Source organism: Chanodichthys erythropterus, chromosome 15 (assembly GCF_024489055.1).
Source record: "Chanodichthys erythropterus isolate Z2021 chromosome 15, ASM2448905v1, whole genome shotgun sequence".
NCBI lineage: Eukaryota > Metazoa > Chordata > Actinopteri > Cypriniformes > Xenocyprididae > Chanodichthys > Chanodichthys erythropterus.
Window position 1 is genome coordinate 33,295,503 of NC_090235.1, and position 22,842 is coordinate 33,318,344.

The window sequence follows — 22,842 nt, forward strand, 5'->3', positions numbered from 1 at the left end:
ACCATTGGGAGCATTATAAGTACGTTTAAAACTTATGGTACAGCTGCAAACCTTCCTGGCCGTGGAAGAAAGCCCAAAATTTCATCAAGGGCCCTTAGCAACTTAGTCAGGATAGCTAAGAAAAAACCCTGTGTGACTGCAAGAAAGCTACAGGATGATCTGATGAGAGCTGGTACAAGTGCTTCAGTGGCAACTATAAGATGTGCACTGAATAATCAAGGACTTCATGGCCGGACCGCAAGACGCACTCCACTCTTGACCTCAAGGAACATCAGGAGTCGACTAGAATATGCCAGGAGGAATTTGGATAAAACTACAGAGTTCTGGGAGACAGTTCTATGGACTGATGAAACCAAACTGGAACTTTTTGGACATATGGACCAGCGGTACATCTGCCGTGCAAAAGGTCAGGCTTATGACCAAAAGAATACCATCCCCACGGTCAAGCACGGAGGTGGGTCATTGATGATGTGGGGCTGTTTTTCTGCGGCAATCTTGATCGTGTACCTGGCATCATGGATTCCCAGAAATACCAGGTCATTTTAAAGAAGAACGTGATGCCTTCTTTTGAAAAATTAAATCTTGGTGATCATTGGATCTTCCAGCAAGACAATGATCCCAAGCACACCTCCAAATCAACTAATGCTTGGTTGGGGAAAAGATGCTGAAGCGTCCTGGAGTGGCCTTCTCAGTCACCAGATTTAAATCCAATTGAAACTCTTTGGTGGGATTTGAAGAAGGCAGTTGCAGCACGGAAGCCATCAAACATCACTGAGTTAGAGACTTTTGCATGTGAAGAATGGGCAAAGATTCCAATCGAGAGGTGTAAGACGCTTGTCAGCACTTATGGAAACCGTTTGTTAGAAGTTATAAAAAATAAAGGACACTCCACAAGGTACTGAAGCTGGGGGTTGAATAGTACTGCACATGCTCATGTGTTACAAGAGTTACAATTTTCATTTAAACTTCAAAGTTAAGTCAACTTCTGTTGTCAAACTAACTCGTATGTATCAATAAATATTTTGTTATTTCACGTTTTTTTTCATTGATTTTCATTATCTTTTATCAACATCACTATAATGTCTTTTGAGGTGAGGTGGTTCAATATTTCTGATTGCAACTGTATATGCTTTATATAAACAAATGATCGCCTTGCTCATGCTTCCGCCAAAACCGCACTTCCGTATTCTTCAAAAAGCTTACGCTGCAATTACGACCTTCAACCGTTTGGAGGCCATTGAAGTCCTCTATAAGGAGAATAATCCTGGAATGTTTTCATCAAAAACCTTAATTTCTTTTCAACTGAAGAAAGAAAGACATGAACATCTTGGATGACATGGGGGTGAGTAAATTATCAGGAAAATGTTTTTGAAAGTGAACTAATCTTTTAACTAGCAATAGCATCTTAACTTGCTAAGCATTTAATGCTCCTTCAGCAAAGTAGTTATGAATTTAGATGTATCAGTCCACAGCCTAAGCAAATGCTCCACAGTGGAAACCCACTATAGCTTAAATTGTTCTAAATAATTCCAACATAATTGAACATTAAACACTATTACACACCATCAAGTCTCTCCCTTTTCTCATCTTCTCACCTCAAAAATACATAAAATATCACTTTAATGTCAACATTTTATTCTCTTGATTTATCAATATTCAAAGCATGATGGGAACAAGCCCTGACTAGTTTGTTAATGCAACAAAAATAATTCATGTAATCCCAACACAAACGGAATCACTTCAATTTTACATTAAGCGGATTGAACACAATCAAATTAAGTTAGGACAAATATATAGCAATTGTGTTGCTTTAGCTCATTTTAATCAAGCCATTTGAACAAGCAGCAAAAAAAAAAAAAAAAAAAAAAAAAATGTTTTTCAGTGTATGAAAGATATTAAAGTTAATCAATGCACAAAACAAATTTACAGTCCCTTAATGTGAATCCACTTCAGAATTTGCCCTTGACCAATAGACTGCATAATAAAACCCAACATGGATTTATAGAAAGAAAGAAAGAAAGAAAGAAAGAAAGAAAGAAAGAAAGAAAGAAAGAAAGAAAGAAAGAAAGAAAGAAAGAAAGAAAGAAAGAAAGAAAGAAAGAAAGAAAAAGAAATTCTGTGTAAAGTGCACAGAATTAGTGAAGGAAAGAAACAAGGACTGTAAACAGCAGGGCATAAATGATATTGCAGCTGCGAGCTTCAATATGCAGCACAGTGCATCAAGGGCTCAGACTGCAGACAGAGAGAAAGATGGTATTTCTGCTCATCTTCATCATTCCAGCCAAATTGAACAGATTCCAGTGTGTTCCGTGAGTGGGAGGCAAACAAGGTGAGGTTCAGTAATGGAATTGGAAATCTATATTCTTCATACCTAGTGAGTGTAGTCAAGCTGTATTGCAAAACCTAGTGAGCTGTCTACCTATATATGCTATACCCAAAAATGTTTATATCAGGAGTGTACATAAAAATACTGTCTATAGGTAGGCAGTTCACCAAGTTTTGGAACAGATATGCTTGTATAACAATCCTTTATTTTTGTAGCTTTATTGAAGTAAACCTGAAATGACTTTGTAAGACAGTATAAAGCCTCCACACACTGTTTTATTTCTCTACAGTGCTGTTGGTTGCCATCAAACAGAATAATGTCTCTTCATGTGTCGTCTGCCCACGTTACTGCTGCAGGCTCTCACAGTGAGCAGTAACTGACATTGTACAAGGACACTTTCTTCATGGACCAAGCAGTGTCACTAGTAGTATTGGAAAGCAACTAAAAAAAAAAATTAAGTGTTGTTACTTTTAGTTAACACAAAGCTTTGATATTATGGTCACGTCTGTTTAGGTTTTGTTCATGTTTTAATGTTTAATGTTTTGTTTCATGTTTCCTGTTACATGTCATGTGATTCCCTTTTTCCCTAATGTGATCCTTTCATATGTTCCTGCCATGTGGTTCCTTAGTTCACTTTCTGATTGTTTTATAAGGCGAGTTTAACGTAATGCGGTGCCACGCAAACAAAATCATGCCGTGCAGAAGTAATGCAGACAAAATCATGTTTGTATAACAATAAAACTCTTTTCATGTAATATTAATGTTATATTGTGTCATGTTTATCAAAATAAAACTGATAAAAATATAGACCCTACTGTATGCATTTAAATATTGTTGAACTTTTTTTTTGTACATACAGATACTGTATTAAAGGGTTATAGTATATAGTGATACCCATATAGTTATGGGCCGATTTCGAAACACTGCTTCGGAGCTTTGCAAATCAAATCAGTGACTCAGAGCACCAAAGCTACACAGTCAGTTTAGCTGTTTGATAGGAGAGCCGAGATTCGATTCGCTTTACTGATTCGATTCGTAAAGCTCCGAAGCAGTGTTTTGAAATCGGCCCATCACTATATTGTTGTAAAGTTGTTACTTTGTTTTTTTTTGGCACACAAAAAGTATTCTCGTCGCTTTATAATATTAAGGTTGAACCACTGAACTCGCATGGACTGTTTTAAATATGTCTTTAGTACCTTTATGGATCTCGAGAGAGGAAGTGTCATTGCTGTGAATGCAGGCCTCACTGAGCCATCGGGTTTAATCAAAAACTTAATTTGTGTTCCGAAGATGAATGAAGGCCTTACGGGTGTGGAACGACATGAAGGTGAGTAATAAATGACATAATTTTCATTTTTGGGTGAACTAACCCTTTATGTAGTATGTTCAAGTATTGAATGAAGTGTTACTGTTGCTACATGAGAACATCTGAAATGTCTGTGTATTTGACAAAATATTGCATAATTCACTTCATCTGTGATAAAGTACGCAAACAGTGAACAAGCCTCACTATGGGAAGAAGAATCTGTCCGACTTCAAGTCTCCGTTTTCAACTTCTCCCTGTCTGCAACCAGCAGATCTCGCCCATCGGTGGAAGCCTGGTATAGTTTAACTCGAGCACACCTATTGCCTTATTACCTATTCCCTACATAGTGGGGACCAAATGTCCTAACAATGATAGTTATAATTTTTGACCTTGTGGGGATATTTTTTGGTCCCCATGAGGAAAACAATTTATAAATCATAAGAAATTGTTTTGTTTTCTGTGATGGGTAGGTTTAGTGGATATAATATACAGTTTTTACAGAATACAAAATCATTATGTGTATGGAAATTCAACGTGTGTGTGTGTGTGTGTGCGTGTGTGTGTGTGTGTGTGTGTGTGTGTGTGTGTGTGTGTTTGTGTGTGTGTGTCCGATGCAGTGCAGTCACCTGAGCTCTTGAGAGGGTCTGTCAGCATATGATGAGTAGATCATTACTGGCTGTTGAATTGTTTCTGTTGGCTGGTGAGACCCAGGGACCACTTACATGTCATTGAGACCACAACAAAATAAATTATACAGCATACATACACTCATAAGCACCTCAATAAAACATTCCGTTATTCCTTCATCGTCAAGAGAGAGAAATTAAAAGCTTCCGTTTCCTTGACCTTACAAACTGAATTGCTGTAAAAAAGTGAAAATAAAAAGCAAATCAAACTTTAAATACTAAAGCCTTAAAATGAAAAAGGTTCCACTCAATATATTGCCTGCCATATATTGATGTGGTAACACTTACAATAAAGGTCTCATTAGTTACTGTTAGTTTGTTACGAACACTGCTCTGAGACTTGGCTGAAGATCCAAATGCAGTCTTTATTAAGGGTACTCCAAAGAGTAGTCAAAAGCAGGCAAATGTCCAAACACACTGGGATCAGATAATCCAAACAGGGTAAAATGCAAACAACCAGGCTGAAGACAAGAACACAGGATCCAGGATAAGAAGACAGGAGGTCAGACAACAGTGCTAACATACTAGCAAGACTACACAAAGAATGCTTAGGAAGGCAACACTTAAGCCAGAGCAAACAAGGTACTGTAACAATACAGAGGTGTACTGAATGAAGCTATAATGAGTCCAGGCAAAGGATCATGGGAAATATAGTCATTAATAGTAATAGAGACAAAAGGAGTGCCCTCTGGAGGAGCTAATGGGCACTCCAGCTGGAGGATGTGACATAGCCCCCAAGCAGCGCTGATGGAACTGAAGATCCCCACGGTGGAGCAAAAGACCACCACAGCAGCGTAGATGAGTCTAAAAACCTCCCTGGCGAAAAAGGTGGAGCTGGTGACCATCACAACGGAGCAGGTGGGACTGGTGACCACCACAGTGGAGCTGCTGGGGCTAAAGACCACCAAGGTGTAACTGAGGACCACCACAGTGGAGCAGGCGGGACTGGTGACCACAACAGCGAAACAGACGGAGCTAGAAACCACCACAGTGGAGCAGAAACCCACCATGGCAGTGCATGGCTGGACTGTAACAGAACGGTTAGAAATGGCCTTTGTGGCCATCACAGGGAACACAGAGGGTTCAGAGAATGTCTCCGTCAATACAGGACAGATAAGGGAGTTCATTGTTGACCTCCGTGGTCAACGTAAAAGAGTTCAGTTATTGTTATGTATAACTGTATAACTGAACAGTTATTGTTCAGTTATTGTTACAAGCCTAAGAACCCTAATCTGATAACCCCTCTCTTGACTTCATGCATTGGATTAATGGGTGATTGTATTTCTACTGTACCTTTAAGAATCCAACACAAACAGTTTTTGCAGCTTATTTTCAATATTTTTCTGGACTATGGAAGAAGCTTTTATCTTACAGCTATGTCAAAGTCTTTCATTTCAAAAGATCACTGAAAAGTCTTTTTTAGTAGAAAAGTAGAATGTTTGACTCTTTTTAAGAGTCAAACATACTCAAATTTGTATTATAAATAATTGAACTGAACCAAAGGAAAGAGAAGTATATTTATGTAAGCACGCTGGCTGAGCACACACACCGTTCTCTAGCTTTAGGGCAGGACTGACTTCATTGAGCAGGAAAACAACACATAACATCCCCAAAAAGAAATGTTAATGTTTAAAGATGACGGCAATAAGAAAACCAGTCCCTTGTGGTAGCATTTCATTAAAATTTTATTTAGCATGCAATTTAGTTTCTAAAATGGGGAAAAGCAAGAGAATATATATCCTATATATATAATATCCTCTCTCTCTCTCTCTCTCTCTCTCTCTCTCTTTTTTTTTTAAATATTAACACAATTATGTCTGTAATCAGCACCTATTTTAATGATAGATCATGAAAACCTTTTACCAACATTGGAAAAAGCCTGTAAAGACAGAATAGTCTCTCTGCAATGATTTCTCCCAGACAAGATGTTTTAAATCTAGCACAGAGAAGTTTTCTTTGGCTCCTGATTTGTTTCTTGAGGTATTTAGGATCCAAATCATAATATGCAAAGACAGGGGAAAACAATTTAAAGACTATTAAACTGTTGAAGAGGACAGAACTATGGTTGACCTCTTGTTCAAATATTGTTTTTCGGCATGAAGAAACTCCACTATTTTCACAAAGGCAATTTTGACATTGACATGAATTATCAAAGATGTATGCAGTAGTTTGGTGCCGATTTAAAATGTTTTACGCATTAAGAAATGTTGATTTCATGTTTAACTTATAATAGACCTGCTTAGATTGCACACATTCTCAAAGTCAGGTCCAAAAACAGCAAAATCCAGCAAACACATGCTTTCTGTAGGAAAATAAACACCATAGAGCCATTTTATTTGAATAAGACATTCCAGCTTGTGGGAAAACAACCCCCCTTTTCATTTAAGTGTGAAAGATCCTAAAGCAGAAAAAGTAGTTACCTTTTTAAAATTCCTCTCATGAACCCTTGAATATCGCACCTCATGGGCAGATTCACATATGGCAGATCAGCTGCTGCTAATATATAATAATCATTTAACTCAGTGCACTCATGAATATGAATTCAAGACCGTGTACTGGCCTCACAGCCCATTTTGTGGCTCACACTGGAAGCTTACCTTATTTCATTAAATTATTAATCGCTGCAATGAACTTCGCCCATTCACAGCACACATTACTAACATTTTAAACATTCTGTGTAAAAAAAAGCAAAAAATTGGACATTCCTCTAACAAACCTTTGTAAAGTTTAGCCTCACATAGACAAAGCAATGTAGACTCCATCTCAATGGCAGATGCTCTGTTGACGCAGAACGCATTCAAGAGAGTTTGAATGTTTAAATGTGCCAAACATGCATACTTTATAGAACATGCTTTTTAAACAAAGTCATTCATCCTAATTTGACAGTAAATAAATTTGGATGAAGTGATTGCCCTAGTAATAAGCGCTAATATGTATATATATATATATATATACATATATATATATATATATATATATATATATATATATATATATATATATATATATATATATATATATATATATATATATATATATATATATATATAGTGTGTGTATATATACACTTGAAAGAAAAAGTATGCAAACCACTTGCAGAATCTGTGAAAATGTGAAAAATTTTAACAAAATAAGAGAGATCATACAAAATGTATGTTATTTTTTATTTAGTACTGTCCTGAGTAAGATATTTTACATAAAATTGTTTAAAAAAAAAAAAAAAAAAAAAAGCTGAATTTATTCAAATGGCCCCATTCAAAAGTATGTGAACCATTGGTTTTTAAAGGAACACTCCACTTTTTTTGAAAATAGGCTCATTTTCCAACTCCCCTAGAGTTAAACAGTTGAGTTTTACCGTTTTCGAATCCATTCAGCCGATCTCTGGTTCTGGCGGTACCACTTTTAGCATAGCTTAGCATAGTTCATCTGATTAGACCGTTAGCATCGCGCTTAAAAATGACAAAAGAGTTTTGATATTTTTCCTATTTAAAACTTGACTCTTCTGTAGTTAAATCGTGTACTAAGACCGACAGAAAATGAAAAGTTGTGATTTTCTAGGCTGATATGGCTAGGAACTATACTCTCATTCCGGCGTAATAATCAAGGAACTTTGCTGCTGTATCATGGCTGCAGCAGGCGCAATGATATGACGCAGCGTCTCTCACAAACGTCTCCATGGTTGCAAGGCACGTCGTTCCCTGTGCAAGCAGGGGCTCACAGGCGCTGCGTAATATCATTGCACTGCTGCAGCCATGGAACGGTTTAACTACAGAAGAGTCAAGTTTTAAATAGGAAAAATATCAAAACTCTTTGGTCATTTTTAAGTCCGATGCTAACGGTCTAATCAGATTCAATGAACTATGCTAAGCTATGCTAAAAGTGGTACCGCCAGAACCGGAGATCGGCTGAATGGATTCGAAAACGGTAAAACTCAACTGTTTAACTCTAGGGGAGTTGGAAAATGAGCCTATTTTCAAAAAAAAGTGGAGTGTTCCTTTAATACTGTGTGTGGTTACCTTGTTCTTGAGTCCCTTGTTTGTTCTGAGCAGTTAAACTGAGCTCTGTTCTTCAGAAAAATCCTCCAGGTCCTGTAGATTCTTCAGTTTTTAAGCATTTTTTTTGCACATTTGAACCCTTTCCAGCAGTGTCTGTATGATTTTCAGATCCATTTTATCACACTGAGGACAACTGAGGGACTCAAACACAACTATTAAAAAAGGTTCACTGATTTCCCAGAAGGACATTCACTGATGCTCCAGAAGGAAACACGATGCATTAAAGGTGCCCTAGAATCAAAAATTGAATTTACCTTGGCATAGTTGAATAACAAGAGTTCAGTATATGGAAATGACATACAGTGAGTCTCAAACACAATTTTTTCCTCCTTCTTATTTAAATCTCATTTGTTTAAAAGACCTCCGAAAAACAGGCGAATATCAACATAACACCGACTGTTACGTAACAGTTGGGATCATTATTATGTATGCCCCCAATATTTACATATGCCAGCTCATGTTCAAGGCATTACACAAGGGCAGCCAGTATTAACGTCTGGATCTGTGCACAGCTGAATCATAAGACTAGGTGAGCAAGCAAAGACAACAGCGAAAAATGGCAGATGGAGCGATAATAACTGACATGATCCATAATATCATGATATTTTTAGTGATATTTGTAAATTGTCTTTCTAAATGTTTCGTTAGCATGTTGATAATGTACTGTTAAATGTGGTAAAAGTTACCATAGTTTATTACTGTATTCACGGAGACAAGAGAACCGTCGCTATTTTCATTTTTAAACACTTGCAGTCTGTATAATGCATAAACACAACAAAATTCTTTATAAATCTCTCCAATAGTGTGTAATGTTAGCTTTAGCCATGAAGCACAGCCTCAAACTCATTCAGAATCAAATGTAAACATCCAAATAAATACTATACTCACATGATCCGACGCGTGCATGCAGTATGCATGACGAACATCTTTTAAAGACCCATTTGAGGGTTATATTAGCTGTGTGAACTTTGTAAATGCACTGTATTATAGTCGAGAGCTCGGGGGGGCAGGGAGTGCGAGATTTAAAGGGGCCGCAGCCTGAATCGGTGCACAGTTAATGATTCCCCAAAATAGGCAGTTAAAAACTTAATTAAAAAAAATCTATGGGGTATTTTGAGCTGAAACTTCACAGATACATTCAGGGGACACCTTAGACTTATATTACATCTTGTAAAAACTGGTTCTAGGGCACATTTAAGAGTTGGGGGGTGAAAACTTTTGAATTTGAATATCAAGGTAAGTGTTACTTATTTTTTTCTTCCGGGAAACATGCAAGTATCTTCTATTGCTTCCAAAGGGCAGTACTAAGTGAAAAGCAATGATATTTCAATAAAATAAGAAAAATTTGGACATCTTCATCCTGTTCAAAATGTTTCACCCCCCAACTCTTAATGCATCGTGTTCCCTTCTGGAAACACCTAGCCTCAAACTGATTGTGGAAAGAACCACACCTTAAAAGAAATGTAAATCTAACTTTTAACATTCATTATCATTTAAGGGTAATTCTAAAATTGTATTTAGGACAGGAGAGTGAGATATTGCCTGTCATCCACTTCTAACTGACACAATTTATTGCAGGTGCCACTGTTAAGCATTTAATCCATCTGCCCAGCGAGCTGATGTTAAAGAGTAAGACAGCCCTATATCCTATTGGCTGGTTTAACAAATAATGCAACAATGGTTGCGGCCCAGCACTCTCGCTGACCTTTAGAGAGATGCTAATTGGCAGCCAGAGATTAAACATTCAAAACATTCAGAGTATTCCCATAAATAACAGCTCCAGGAAAAACTAATTGCCTGGATAATTCCAACTGACTTCAACTCACGAGTTACAGGGATGGAGCCTTTCTGAAGCTCTTAAACATTCCTCCCTGATCCCTTCTGACAGACTGAAGAGAAATGCGCCAAAAAGGCTGACATGATCAGAACATGAATATGTGTGTGTGCACCATCAGCATACATATGATATAAAGAGGATAATCTCAAGTGAGACATGAGACATTAAAGTTGTGTTCCACTTTGCATTTATAATATGCACTATAAAGTATGTACTTCACTGGTGATATGAAAGTACAAAGTACAAAACTCTAAAACCAAATAATAGGAATATTGGGTTAATTTAATGGGTTAATTTTTCAGGTACACATTTTACTGAAATAAATATGCTTAAATATTACTCAATGTTAAATATTACTCAAACAGTTTTACCTGTTGAGTCTGTCAGCTCATTGACTGACTAAATGAGAAGTATTCACTGACTTCAGCTTTTTTGCTATTTTTATCACTGAAAATAATAATATATTGCATATTTTTAATAACCTTTCAAACATTAAATATTTTATGGCCAGTAAGAACCCTGAATGCATTAATGCAACAGCCACATCTCTTAGTGCCGCCCATTTTTAAGAATTTAAACCAAAGCGTATAGTGCATGATGCAAGAGTATGAAGCAAAGACAAGAAAATCTGCAGTATTCATCTTTGTTTTAACTGCAGATCATCTATACTGCTGTCATTTGTTTTCCAGATTTGTCTGTAACCTTCCTGATGAATCTTGTTTTATTCTGTAGTTTCATTCTGTTCACAATTCACACCACCTGTCTCCAGGGTTATGAGGGAATTCACTGCAGTAAAAGTCATTAACTGCAGCCTTGCTTTCATCAGGCTAAACACTAGTAATAAAACGCAGATCTTGTTTGAATAGTTAGGCCTGTTTCATGGTTTCATGATTTCTGGGTTACTATATTGAGTTTTTTTTTCTTTTCTTTAATAACAGTTATATTATAAAATGGTTATCGGGAGTATTAAAGACTTGATCACCATGAAATCTAATTTACATGAGGTAGATCACATTTCACATTCCATGTGAAATGGTGTTAAAAGTGAAAAAGTTGCACAGGACTTTTTATCTATTGGGAATTGATTAGATTGTGAAAAATGGGTGTTGGTTGGAGGCGAGGAGTTTAAATCAGGGACTGATGTCAACTGAAAAGGAAGTAATTTTAATGAAAAATTACTAAGGTACCAAGTAAACACCCATGAGAAGACCTGGAACGTGTATTAAAAAACACACAAACAACACAAGGAGACTGTAAAGAAGGTTGTGAATAACAAATACTCATGAAACCATGTGAAGAATGTGTCTAAGTTGGAGTTTATTCAGTGCATGGTGCTTTATTGTACATTTGTCTTTTTTCAGTGATGGCAAAAAATAAAGAGGTATGTGATGAGAAGAAAAAGAACCTCTGAGGACAAACGTATGATTCTTTTCTTTTCTTCACCCCAGACTAGCATAGGAAAGGAGTGCCACAATGAAGAAAACAACACACCGAACGAACTACAACACCTTGGTCTCTGTACAGGATACTATTTGAACTATAAAAGCGTAACATTTTAAAATAGACATTTAAAAACTGGACATACTGGACTTGTCGGCTTGACGCGGGGCAGTACGCTTTACCACAGGAGCCCTTATGCCACCGGCAGTGTTGATGCACATTATAAAATCCACAAAATTCCCACTTAGATTTTTTTAGAATTGAATTACTGCACTAGAATTGTCAGTCTTGACCTCTAAAGTCAATCAGCGCAGTTGAATGTCTTAATGAATGACGGAAACACATTTTAATTTGCTGTAGGATCTGTCGGATCGCTTTCAGTATCATTTAATTACCATAATTGCAAATTAACTCCATTCCTGGCTAATCAATTCCAATTCATCTAAAACCACTTCAGGTTGTGTGTGGATGATCATTTTGAAGGCTTTGCAGATCTGCTAGACTCATGGATAAGAACATACTGCCCCCTCTAGTAGAAAAGTAGAAATATACTGAAAATGAATAAAGTTATCCCTGCAAATCCCATTTAAAAACTGTCAGGAGCTGGTGTTTGGGATTCTGGATCTAATACAAAAATGCCAAAGCTGCATTTAAGAGAGCAGGGCATCTAAAATGCAAAGTACACACACAAACAAGAAAACAAAACTGATGAAAATAAATAGAAATATAATAGAATGTAGTTTCACTACAATACCCTACCCCATCTTCATCGGACCCCCAATCCATGATGACACATGATGACATTACCAATGAAACAAAAGAAAATTTATACAAGCCTTCAACAAATATGCAAAGTAACATAACCTTAAAACACAAGAAAACATCTGAAATTGCTCCAGCATTCTGAATGAAATTAACACATTATTTTTACACCAAGAACAAAATAATACTTTCACATTTAAGAGGAACATAAAATATGGGACTTTACAACACGATGGAGTTATGAATTAAGAAAAGTTTACCCAAAAATGAAAATTCTGTCATCATGTTTTTCTAAACCTGTATGACTTTCTTTCTTCTGTGTAATTCAGAAGTTTAGCAGAATGTTCATGCTGCTCTCTTCCATACAATAAAAAAGAATAGGGCATGGAACTATCTAGTTCCAAAAAATGAGAACCATAAAAGTGTCCAAAAAGTACCTAATAGTGCCTAATGCACTATAATCCAAGTCATATGATAATTTTGTGTGAGGAATTTACAAAACTACATATGTACATTGTGAATATTAAAAAAAAAACATGAATTATCATACAATATGGCCTCTACAGTACTCAAAAACCTTATTTCCGTGTTCAAACTGATGAGTTGGGTTCAGTTGCGAGACTCATGACAATGAATGGCGTTTGACATTATTGATGTTAAACCCTTTCAAATTTAAATTTGTGTGAACGAAAATAAAATTAGAGAACAATAGAGGAGGGGAAACAACTTGGCATAGTTCAGCCCCTAAATTAAATTTCTGTCATAATTTACTCATCCACATGTCATCTCAAACTTGTATGAATTTTTCTCCTATGGATCGCCACAAATAATATATTTTGAAGAATGTTGGTAACCAAACAGTTCTGGTGACTATTGACTTCTCAAAAATATATTGTTTTGTGCTCCATAGAAGAAAAGAAAGTCATACCAGTTTTGAACAATAAAGTTAATAAATGTCAGATTATTTATTTATTTGGTGAACTATCCCTAAATATTAAGTCTTTCACTTTCTTGGAAAATAATGGAAAAGAGCAGCATGAATATTCTGCTAAAGTTCTTGTTTTGTGTTCCATTAAAGAAAGAAAATTTGAATTTTTGGGTGAACCTCCCCTTTAACAAGTTTCAGATTATGACAGATGCTCCTTTGCCCTGTCTGAACAAAAAAAAATTGCTTGTAACAACATAATAAGATGTATAATCAACCAATTGCTAAAAGAAATAAATTAAGTATAAATTAAAAAAAAAAAAATAAAAAAAAATACAAATTGACACTTTAGAAAATTGTCTTTTAAATTCCCACCGCCCAGTTGTTGTTATGTAAACCAACCCTTTGGAATCCACCCTAAAAATATTGTATGAATTAGAGATAAAAAGATGCTCTTTTGCCACTTTTTTACAAAACAATATTGTAACATGGTTCAGTCCATCATGGAATGTCTTGAACGAGGTGGAGGTCAGGCAGGTTTTTTGGGAAAAGTCTGTCCAAGGTGTTGGGAATTGGATGAATCTTTGCTTTGAATTGTGTTTTAGGACGCTGGACAGGAGTAGATGCTCAGTTTTGCAGTACAAGATGCTTGAGATCTGACAGATGTTTAGGGTCTGGAATGAGGCGGTCACAGGCGGCAATGGCTGGGTTGGACGTGCTGCTACAGGAAGTGTTTTTCCGTGGGGGAACTTGGTGGGCATAGTGAGTTGATGGGAAGGGGATGTGAGGGCTCTTGCGTTGTTTTTTTCACATTCATAAACCTGACTGGTCCCGTTTTTTTTCACCCTGTGTTGATGTGAGATCAAAGTTTTGATCAACAATCATGCGAGAAAGAACATTTCTGGTCAGGCAAAAAGTAAACACATCCCAAATGGGTCACGGAGTCCATGACGGAAACCGGGAATGCCTGAGGCATGCAGACCTGACTGAAATAGAAATAATGGTGGATGGTAAATATGAAAACTGAAGCACTCTCTGGCCGAGAGAAAGTGAAGTAAACATCGATGGGGCGAATGGGGTGAAATGGGTCTCTGCACGCACAAAAAGGGCACTGTGGGAACAAACTAGCAGGGCAGCATTAACCATTATCCTCTGGGAGTTCTGTGTCTGTATACATACCACCCTGACAGCTGGTTAAACAGCACCAGATGCCCAATGCCTCACACAAACAGACTAAAAGTCCCCATTTACAGACCTAACTCTGAGAGTTCCTTCATTTTTTCATTACACAAATGTCTCAAAACTATGGACTAAAAGGAACTATACAAAAGCAGTCAAAAATCCAAATATTCTATTGATTATTTTTTTTATGTTTGACTTCGTTTTCAAAACATTGAAAAGTTGAAAGTTAGATAAAAGCTGGTCTTCTGGTGTTGGTGCTGGTGTTGTTATTGAAAACTAAATCTAAAACACAAAAAAAAGTTTCATTCATTGAAAAAAAAAAAAAACAAAAAAAAAAAACCTGAGATAAAATAAAATATAAATATCAAATGAAAAACTTAAACTTTGAAACTTATGAAAATTAAAAATGTTGCCTTGGCAACTAACAAAAAAAGTTGAAGTACTAAAATTGAAAAATGAAACTGAAAGAAATATAAATTTAAGTTACATGGAAATATTTAGAAAAACAAAACCTAATACTAAAAATGACAACAAAATTAATGAAACAAAGTAAAATTAAAATGAAAGCTGAAAATATAAAAACAAAAAGTCAAAATATTAGTAAATATTATAATAGTATATGAATAATACTAAAATAACATTGTTCTTCATCATAGTCCATAAAATAAATAATAATTTATTAAATATTGTAAAATACATTTTATACAAATTTCTATAGGTGCCATTAACAACGATTATTAATATCATCTAATGTTATCTAATTAATATTATGTATCACCTAATATTCCACAAACTCTAATATTAATATAATCTAATTAAATTCTGCATCATGTTACCTCAATTGAAATTCTTGAGCTGAACTGGAATTTAAAATCTTGAATGCCACCAACCCTGCAACCAGCATGTATAACGACTACAAATACGGCAGTATAACAGTGCTGTCCAAGGGACTGAGGTTTTTATTAGAGCACAGTTAATGCTAACAATAAATCATACAGTTTACTTGTCTGTCTAATTCTCTACGATCTTAAGGACTCCTTTCTGTTTGTATGAGGTATGCTATGGAGGGTTTCCATCGTTACCATCTTGTTATGGGATTTTTTGTTTGTTTGTAGTGGTAAGCTTGCAGTATTCTGCAATTTCCTCACCATTTTCAAAGACAAAAATCTCAGAAATGCTGTAATGGGTTTAATGTAGCATGGGAGATGGTATGGCTTTTTTTGCCCATGGGAGGGAAGATTTAAATACATGCCATAAACCCATCAAGCTAAGAGACCTGGGCCGCAGAAGGAGAGATGACACAATAATGTATTTGTAGAGCTAATGCTTTGCTTGAAACAAAGGGTACATGCAACACTGAAAGGGGAAGCATGTTATGGGATGCAAACATCAATTTGGAATGTATATCCAAAAAACAATGGTTGGTGATCTTTTTGACATTAAGTGTTGTCTTGAAATATCACAGACTGAAAGGATTTGTCTGGAAAAAGTTGTTCCCTTTCAAGGGGAACTCAACACTGCGTCATTTGCTGACGCTATGGGGATGTGTCTTGCGGAGTCCGGTGACAATAAGAGCTAAATTAAAGGTGCCCTAGAATTAAAAATTGAATTTACCGTGGCATAGTTAAATAACAAGAGTTCAGTACATGGAAATGACATACAGTGAGTCTCAAACTCCATTGTTTCCTCCTTCTTGTGTAAATCTCATTTGTTTAAAAGACCTCAGAAGAACAGGCGAACCTCAACATAACACCGACTGTTACGTAACAGTCGGGATCATTATTATGTACGCCCCCAATATTTACATATGCCAGCCCATGTTCAAGGCATTACACAAGGGCAGCCAGTATTAATGTCTGGATCTGTGCACAGCTGAATCAACAGACTAGGTAAGCAAGCAAAGACAACAGTGAAAAATGGCAGATGGAGCGATAATAACTGACATGATCCATGATATCATGACATTTTTAGCGATATTTGTAAATTGTCTTTCTAAATGTTTCGTTAGCATGTTGCTAATGTACTGTTAAATGTGGTTAAAGTTACCATCGTTTCTTACTGTATTCACGGAGACAAGAGAACCGTCGCTATTTTCATTTTTAAACACTTGCAGTCTGTATAATTCATAAACACAACTTCATTCTTTATAAATCTATCCAACAGTGTGTAATATTATCTTTAGCCATGAAGCACAGCCTCAAACTCATTCAGAATCAAATGTAAACATCCAAATAAATACAATACTAACATAATCCGATGTATGCATGCAGCATGCATGACGAACACTTTGTAAAGATACATTTTGAGGGTTATATTAGCTGTGTGAACTTTGTTTATGCAATGATTGGGAGGGGGCGGAGAGTGCGAGCAATTAAAGGGGCCGCAGCCTGAATCGGCGCATTTCTAATGATGCAGTTAAAAAAAATGTATTAAACAAAATCTATTGGGTATTTTGAGCTGAAACTTCACAGGCACATTCAAGGAAACCTTAGACTTATATTACATCTTGTAAAAAAATGTTCGATGGCACCTTTAATGCAATTCTATGCGTGTGTTGTGTGTACTAAAAGCCTGTCAATCAACATTAGCACACCACCCTCTGGCTGAATAACTCAACCTCTGCCAAAAGTGTTCTGCTTGTGTTCAGCATGTTCAGCAATTAGAATATAAAGCTTGCAAAAATGTTTATCATAATCTAGTGCTAAGACCCAGAATCTGCCCTAACTATATTTACGGCCAGGAGCTGCTACTGCACCAGGTTCCGCAGGACGTGTTCCCAGAGTGTCAGCAACTGACACAGTGTACATACATAACCCGAGACGTTTTTGTACTTTAAATAAAGCAAGAAATCCAGAATTGTAGTTTTTTGTCAGTCATATGAATAAAATAAAAGCTCTAACTAGAATTCAGAGAATTTAAAAGGATAGTTCACCCAAAAATGAAAATTTGATGTTTATCTGCTTACCCCCAGTGCATCCAAGATGTAGGTGACTTTTTTTCTTCAGTCGAACGCAAATTATGATTTTTAACTGCAACCGCTGCCGCCTGTCAGTCAAATAATAGCAGTAGATGGGAACTTCAACTATAACAGTAAATAAAACTTGCTTAGACAAATCAAAATTAAAACCTGCGGCTCGTGACGACACATTAATGTACTAAGACTAGAAACGATCGGTTTGTGCGAGAAACAGAACATTATTTATATAATTTTTACCTCTAATACACCACTATGTCCAACTTCGTTCAGCTTCCTGTTAGTGAGGTCAAAAAACGCGTTGTGATGACGGAAGTGATGTCTCGCCCATATACTTCAATGAAGTTGAACGAAGTTGGACATAGTGGTGTATTAGAGGTAAAAAATTATATAAATACTGTTCGGTTTCTCGCACAAACCAATCGTTTCGTGTCTTAGGACATCAATGTGCCATCACGAGCCGCAGGGTTTAATTTGGATTTGTCTATGGAAGTTTTTTCGACTCTTATTGTTCAAGTTCCCAATCACTGCTATTATTTGACTGACAGACGGCAGCGGTTGCAGTTAAAAATCATAATTTGCGTTCGACTGAAGAAAAAAAGTCCTCTACATCTTGGATGCACTGGGGGTAAGCAGATAAACATCAAATTTTGATTTTTGGGTGAACTATCCCTTTAAGCAATTCGTCCACAAGATCTTTAAAACATGAAAACACGTACATGCCTGCAGCAGATCTTATTTTGCAAGAAATAACTTTTCATTAACTTCAGCATTTTTTTAAATAGTTAAATTGATAATTTTTCAGGTTTTCCACCTTTCCCAAACTGCACCTTCCAGCTCAACAAGTAGCACTTTCCACTCTGCTCATTTCATTTTTTTAAAGCGTCCTATATAGATCAGAACTGAACAAAACATGCTGAGTGACGATGAGGAAGCATTACTGCAAGAGGTCGTTTGGCATACAGATCACTTCAATATTTCCAAAGAAAAAAGTAAATTAAATGCATATAATATTAATCTCTCTTCCGACCCCAGTCTTATAATCACAGGTTTTGCAGATGAATACTAACCTATGTCTCATACAGGAGTTACTCAGGGGTGATCTCTGTTTCCTGATGCACCACCACTTTAGTGACAGACATGTCAGGGTGCTGCTCCTTTGCTTCCTTTATAGCCTGAGCAAGAGCCTGGAGACCAGAGAGGACAGTATTTAAACCAAACTGCTAGGCTAAAAAATATGTAGCAACTGTTCATGTTATACAGTCAAACCAAAAATTATTCAGATATTTTTGATATATTTTTAATAGTGGGTGCAGGACACTATAGTTAATTTATGTAAGTGAAATTACATAAATAAAAATTGATAAAATTGATAAAAATTTGGAACAAAAACATTTTTCAGACACTTTGACCTGACCATGTTTTGCTTAAGTGTTATTGTTATTTTTCTGACACAGTTTAACTCTGAGATCTTGTCATATTTTATTACCATTTTTTTAAACTATAGTGAATAAACTGTAATATTGAATGAAATGTTCAAGGTGTCTGAATAAATTTTGGTTTGAGTGTACATTTAAAGGCTTTTAATCTATGCATGTTAACGTTGAGGTCAAAAGAATCAAGAAAAAAGAGATATGCATTTAGTTTTTTTAGTTTTTTTTCAGGAAATAATGATGATGACATCATCTCCGTCTTAGGGGCGTCTAATTTTTTTTGTCCAATAAAAAGTTCTCTAGAATGAGAATGTTTTTAAAAAACGAAATGTTTATTAACTATGTCCATTTCACCTTATCATGGTCAATCTCAGTGTCTCCAGTGATCACGATTCTCTTCTCGATACGGGTCTCTGAGATCCCGCCTTTCACCGTCTGAGCAGAGAAAGGGAAGAGAACGAGAGAATGAGAGAGCCAGAAACACAGTGAAGAAAATATCTCATCTGTGCAGTACGGCTATTTTTGACTAACTTGCAAAATGGAAAGATACTGTGAAATGGTGATATAAATTGTAATTAACAATGGCTTTATCTCATGTACGCAGCCTTATGGCACCATTGTGAACAATACCCTAACTTAGTATGCAGCACATGCAAATCATTTGTAACTTGGATATTGTAAAGTTTTCTTTATGTTTTGCAGCAATCCTATCATTTTGACAATTTAAATAAGTTTTACGTTGTGTTTAAATAAGATAATTTAACTACAATTAGTTCTTCAAGCAGCAGACGTGTCAGGACATTTAATGACATTGCAAGTTTAGGCATAATTTGATGTGAAAACAGGTACCTTAGTGATCTGGGTTGTGGTGGTGGTGCTCACAGTCTCTGAGGTGATGGTCTGAGCACTCAACAGCATCCCAGACTCCTTCTCTGACAGCGCATTAGGCTATTAGCAAACAAACACACGTGGTTAAAATACTCCTCCATTATAACTCTCATTATTTATTGTTTATTCCAACAGCTATTTCATAAAACTATGGAGACTCAAAGAGGGACATGGTGATGGAAAAAACATGAGATGGGAGGGAAAATTATATTTCAATGCAAACTTGCAAAACTTTTGTGTTCTGTTGCAAATGTTTTGCATTGCCGGAAAAACTTTGCGTTCACTCTGAGATCGCTAAGTTTTTCAGGGGAACAAATGTTTTGCGAGAGAATACAAAACTTTTACGAGAAAACACGAAGTCTTGCAAGGTAATAAGAGCTTCTGAATATGTTCTGAATGTTCTGTTTTGAATACAGATGTGTATCAATATATGCAACATTACCAAAATCCAATATTAGTCAATTAAATATCCAATATCGACCAATGCCTGTTATTAACAAAATCACTAATACTGTGAGATGTGGATGATACAGTACTATAGTTTGCATCCCAGTGATAAGTTTCATGAAATTCATTCCATTTGTGACATATTCAGACAAATACTGGCATAGCAAAGATGAAACAAACCCAGGACAAACAAAAATGATGACAGCGAGACAGCAACTTTCACATAAGACAATGGGGTTGATTAAAAATATTGACTCCCCTCACCTGTGCAGACTCATAGGTGATGGTCTTGGTCTCTGTGTGCACTATCGGAATGTCCTTGGTGGTGATTTCACTCCGAAGGGAGTTGGTGACATCAGAAATAGTGATTGTTTTTGTCTTCACCACAGGAGACTGTGAAAGGGGTCAAGACACAGTAGAAAGTGAGTAGAGAATTGCTTTTCTCACTACATTAACTTCACCTCCACACACCACCAATTACTGAGCACCATCTGGAACCTTTGGTCAAGTCTTCAGACTGTAAGATCGGTATTCTGTGCTGACTACCTAAAAAAAAAAAAAAAAAAAAAAAAAAAAAAAACTACTAGACAAGAAAAAATGCTTAGTCTGGTGAAACTTTGAATGGTTGGCAAAAAAACAACAACCTAGAACAGGCAGAACATATAGCCATACATAGTTACTTTATCAACCTGTACTTTTATGTTGGGTAGAGTGGTGAACTAATCTTTTCAATAATGCACATTGATAGGATTTCTCAAATGTAAATGGTATAAAATTGCCCCCAATACTCCATACTGAGCTAATACTCTACACAGAGAAAGATGTTCAAATTAGTGCTGCCCAATTAATCAAATATATCACAATTACAATTTTAATATTCCATTTCAGTATGTAAGAATTCTGTCAGCTAGAGGTTGCTAGAAGCCTATTCAAAACAAAGGCGTAGCTTGATGACGCCAAGATTGAGAGCGGAATCTTGGGACATGTGTTCTCCATCTCAACGGATGGTGCAAAAGAATAGGGATATGACTCGGGAAGAAATCATGTTCATGGATGAGATTATTAACGTTACTGTAGTATGAAGCAGAGCAGCACCGAGTGTTGTGGGAGCTGAACGAGGCCGCTGGAGCGATTGTGCATCACATGCCTCACAAGCAGCTGAAGTTTTATTATGCCACAGTCACCGGCGCTGCTTTCGCTATTCCGGTCATGAGTATGAGGTAACGCAGCTCTGTTTATCATATTAGATACATTTGAGTGTGTTGAAAATTATGTTATATAACGTTACTCTGCGCGTTCGCTCGGTGGCTGATGTGAGACACTTGTTTGAGACACAATGCAGTAAGATAGATTGATTTTAGAATATCATATTAAATGCTGGATGGCTTGTGTTGAGAAATGGCATGCAATTCATTTTAAAACGTATTGTATGATGCAGAAAATTGCTGCATTTGATTGTGCTATGTTAGCTACTTGACAAAATAGTGTTTTTCTCTGAGGTAAAGCATGGTACTCGCAAAAAAATCAAGAAAAGTAGATTTAAACAATAAGACTAAACACGTTGAGATATCTAACAACAATTATATTTCAACAATTTATTTTCTGCTCATAAATATATCAAAACAGTTGTTCCCTTGTCTATTAAAATGTGTAATATATTAAAGCGTCTTTGGCGTTTCCATGGTTTCTACAAAATATAACTGGAAATCGAGGCAGACCGAGGGTTAACGCGGGTATGACGCAATTGACAGGCAAGTCCTTACACGTCCAGGAGCCTTGGTTAAAACTGCAGTTTTCAAATAGTTGGAAACATTTGGGATATTGTAAGTACTCAAGTGAACAAAATATATAACACTGGCCTAATGGTTTTTGGATATTTTACTGCAAAAAAATTACATATTGTACCTTTAATCTATTTCAAAATATGAACAGTTTTGTTTGTCATGCTACTAGGTGGGTCAATGTGAATTTGACTTTTTAGGCACTTGATTTACTAATGTATATAACAGCAGTAAAGTAACTGAAAAACACCATTATATTTTTAGCTTGTTAGCTAATTCAGCTTTACACCGTTGTGTAGCCACAAAAAGTCTCAGTTGGAATGAAATTATGCTGCACAGAATGCTGCCCTTGAGCAGAGCCTCATCAGAAAGCTTCACAAACACTCCTCCCTTAAGGGTGAGGAGTGTTTATTCCAAAACAAAATACATCCTCTTGACTGAGAGATCCTGAATGAAGCCATCATCACTCCTAGCAGCACACCACTACCTATTATCCATAATGCTCAGCTCAGATATGCAGATTATGCATTTCAAAACTATTACAAATTACTTTAGTTTTGCTTTTTAATATTTTATCTATGGGCACTGATTCAAAAAAGCTTTTGATTTAGGAATACTTGGCACATTGTAAGTCAAATATTGTTTTCATTCAATAAAGGCCACGTCAGGCTGACAGATAACAACGGGAAATGAACGCTGTGTAAAATTCAAGGGCTCACCATGTGGTGCATAAAGAAAAGCTCGGTGTGACAAATCACATTAGGTCTGCAAGTCTCCTTTATTAGTGAATTTAAAAGGGG

At 36.2% G+C, this 22,842-nt stretch overlaps 1 protein-coding gene across 6 annotated transcripts in view; it reads right to left on the reverse strand.

The window, feature by feature from the left end:
• Window positions 1-11,519: 11,519 nt before the first annotated feature.
• The window catches only part of epb41a (erythrocyte membrane protein band 4.1a), a 71,786-nt gene continuing 60,463 nt past the window's right edge, over window positions 11,520-22,842 (reverse strand). For 5 of the 6 annotated variants that reach the window (XM_067361609.1, XM_067361608.1, XM_067361607.1 and 2 more), the window contains 5 exons: window positions 20,526-20,654; window positions 19,776-19,874; window positions 19,281-19,361; window positions 18,564-18,680; window positions 11,520-14,183 (listed from right to left, as the gene is read on the reverse strand). In XM_067361609.1, the coding sequence (XP_067217710.1) occupies window positions 18,582-18,680; window positions 19,281-19,361; window positions 19,776-19,874; window positions 20,526-20,654 (408 nt within the window). In that variant the 3' untranslated portion in view covers window positions 11,520-14,183; window positions 18,564-18,581. Of the gene's footprint in view, window positions 14,324-18,563; window positions 18,681-19,280; window positions 19,362-19,775; window positions 19,875-20,525; window positions 20,655-22,842 lie in introns of all 6 variants that reach the window. The other variant, XR_010891766.1, reaches the window with a different exon arrangement.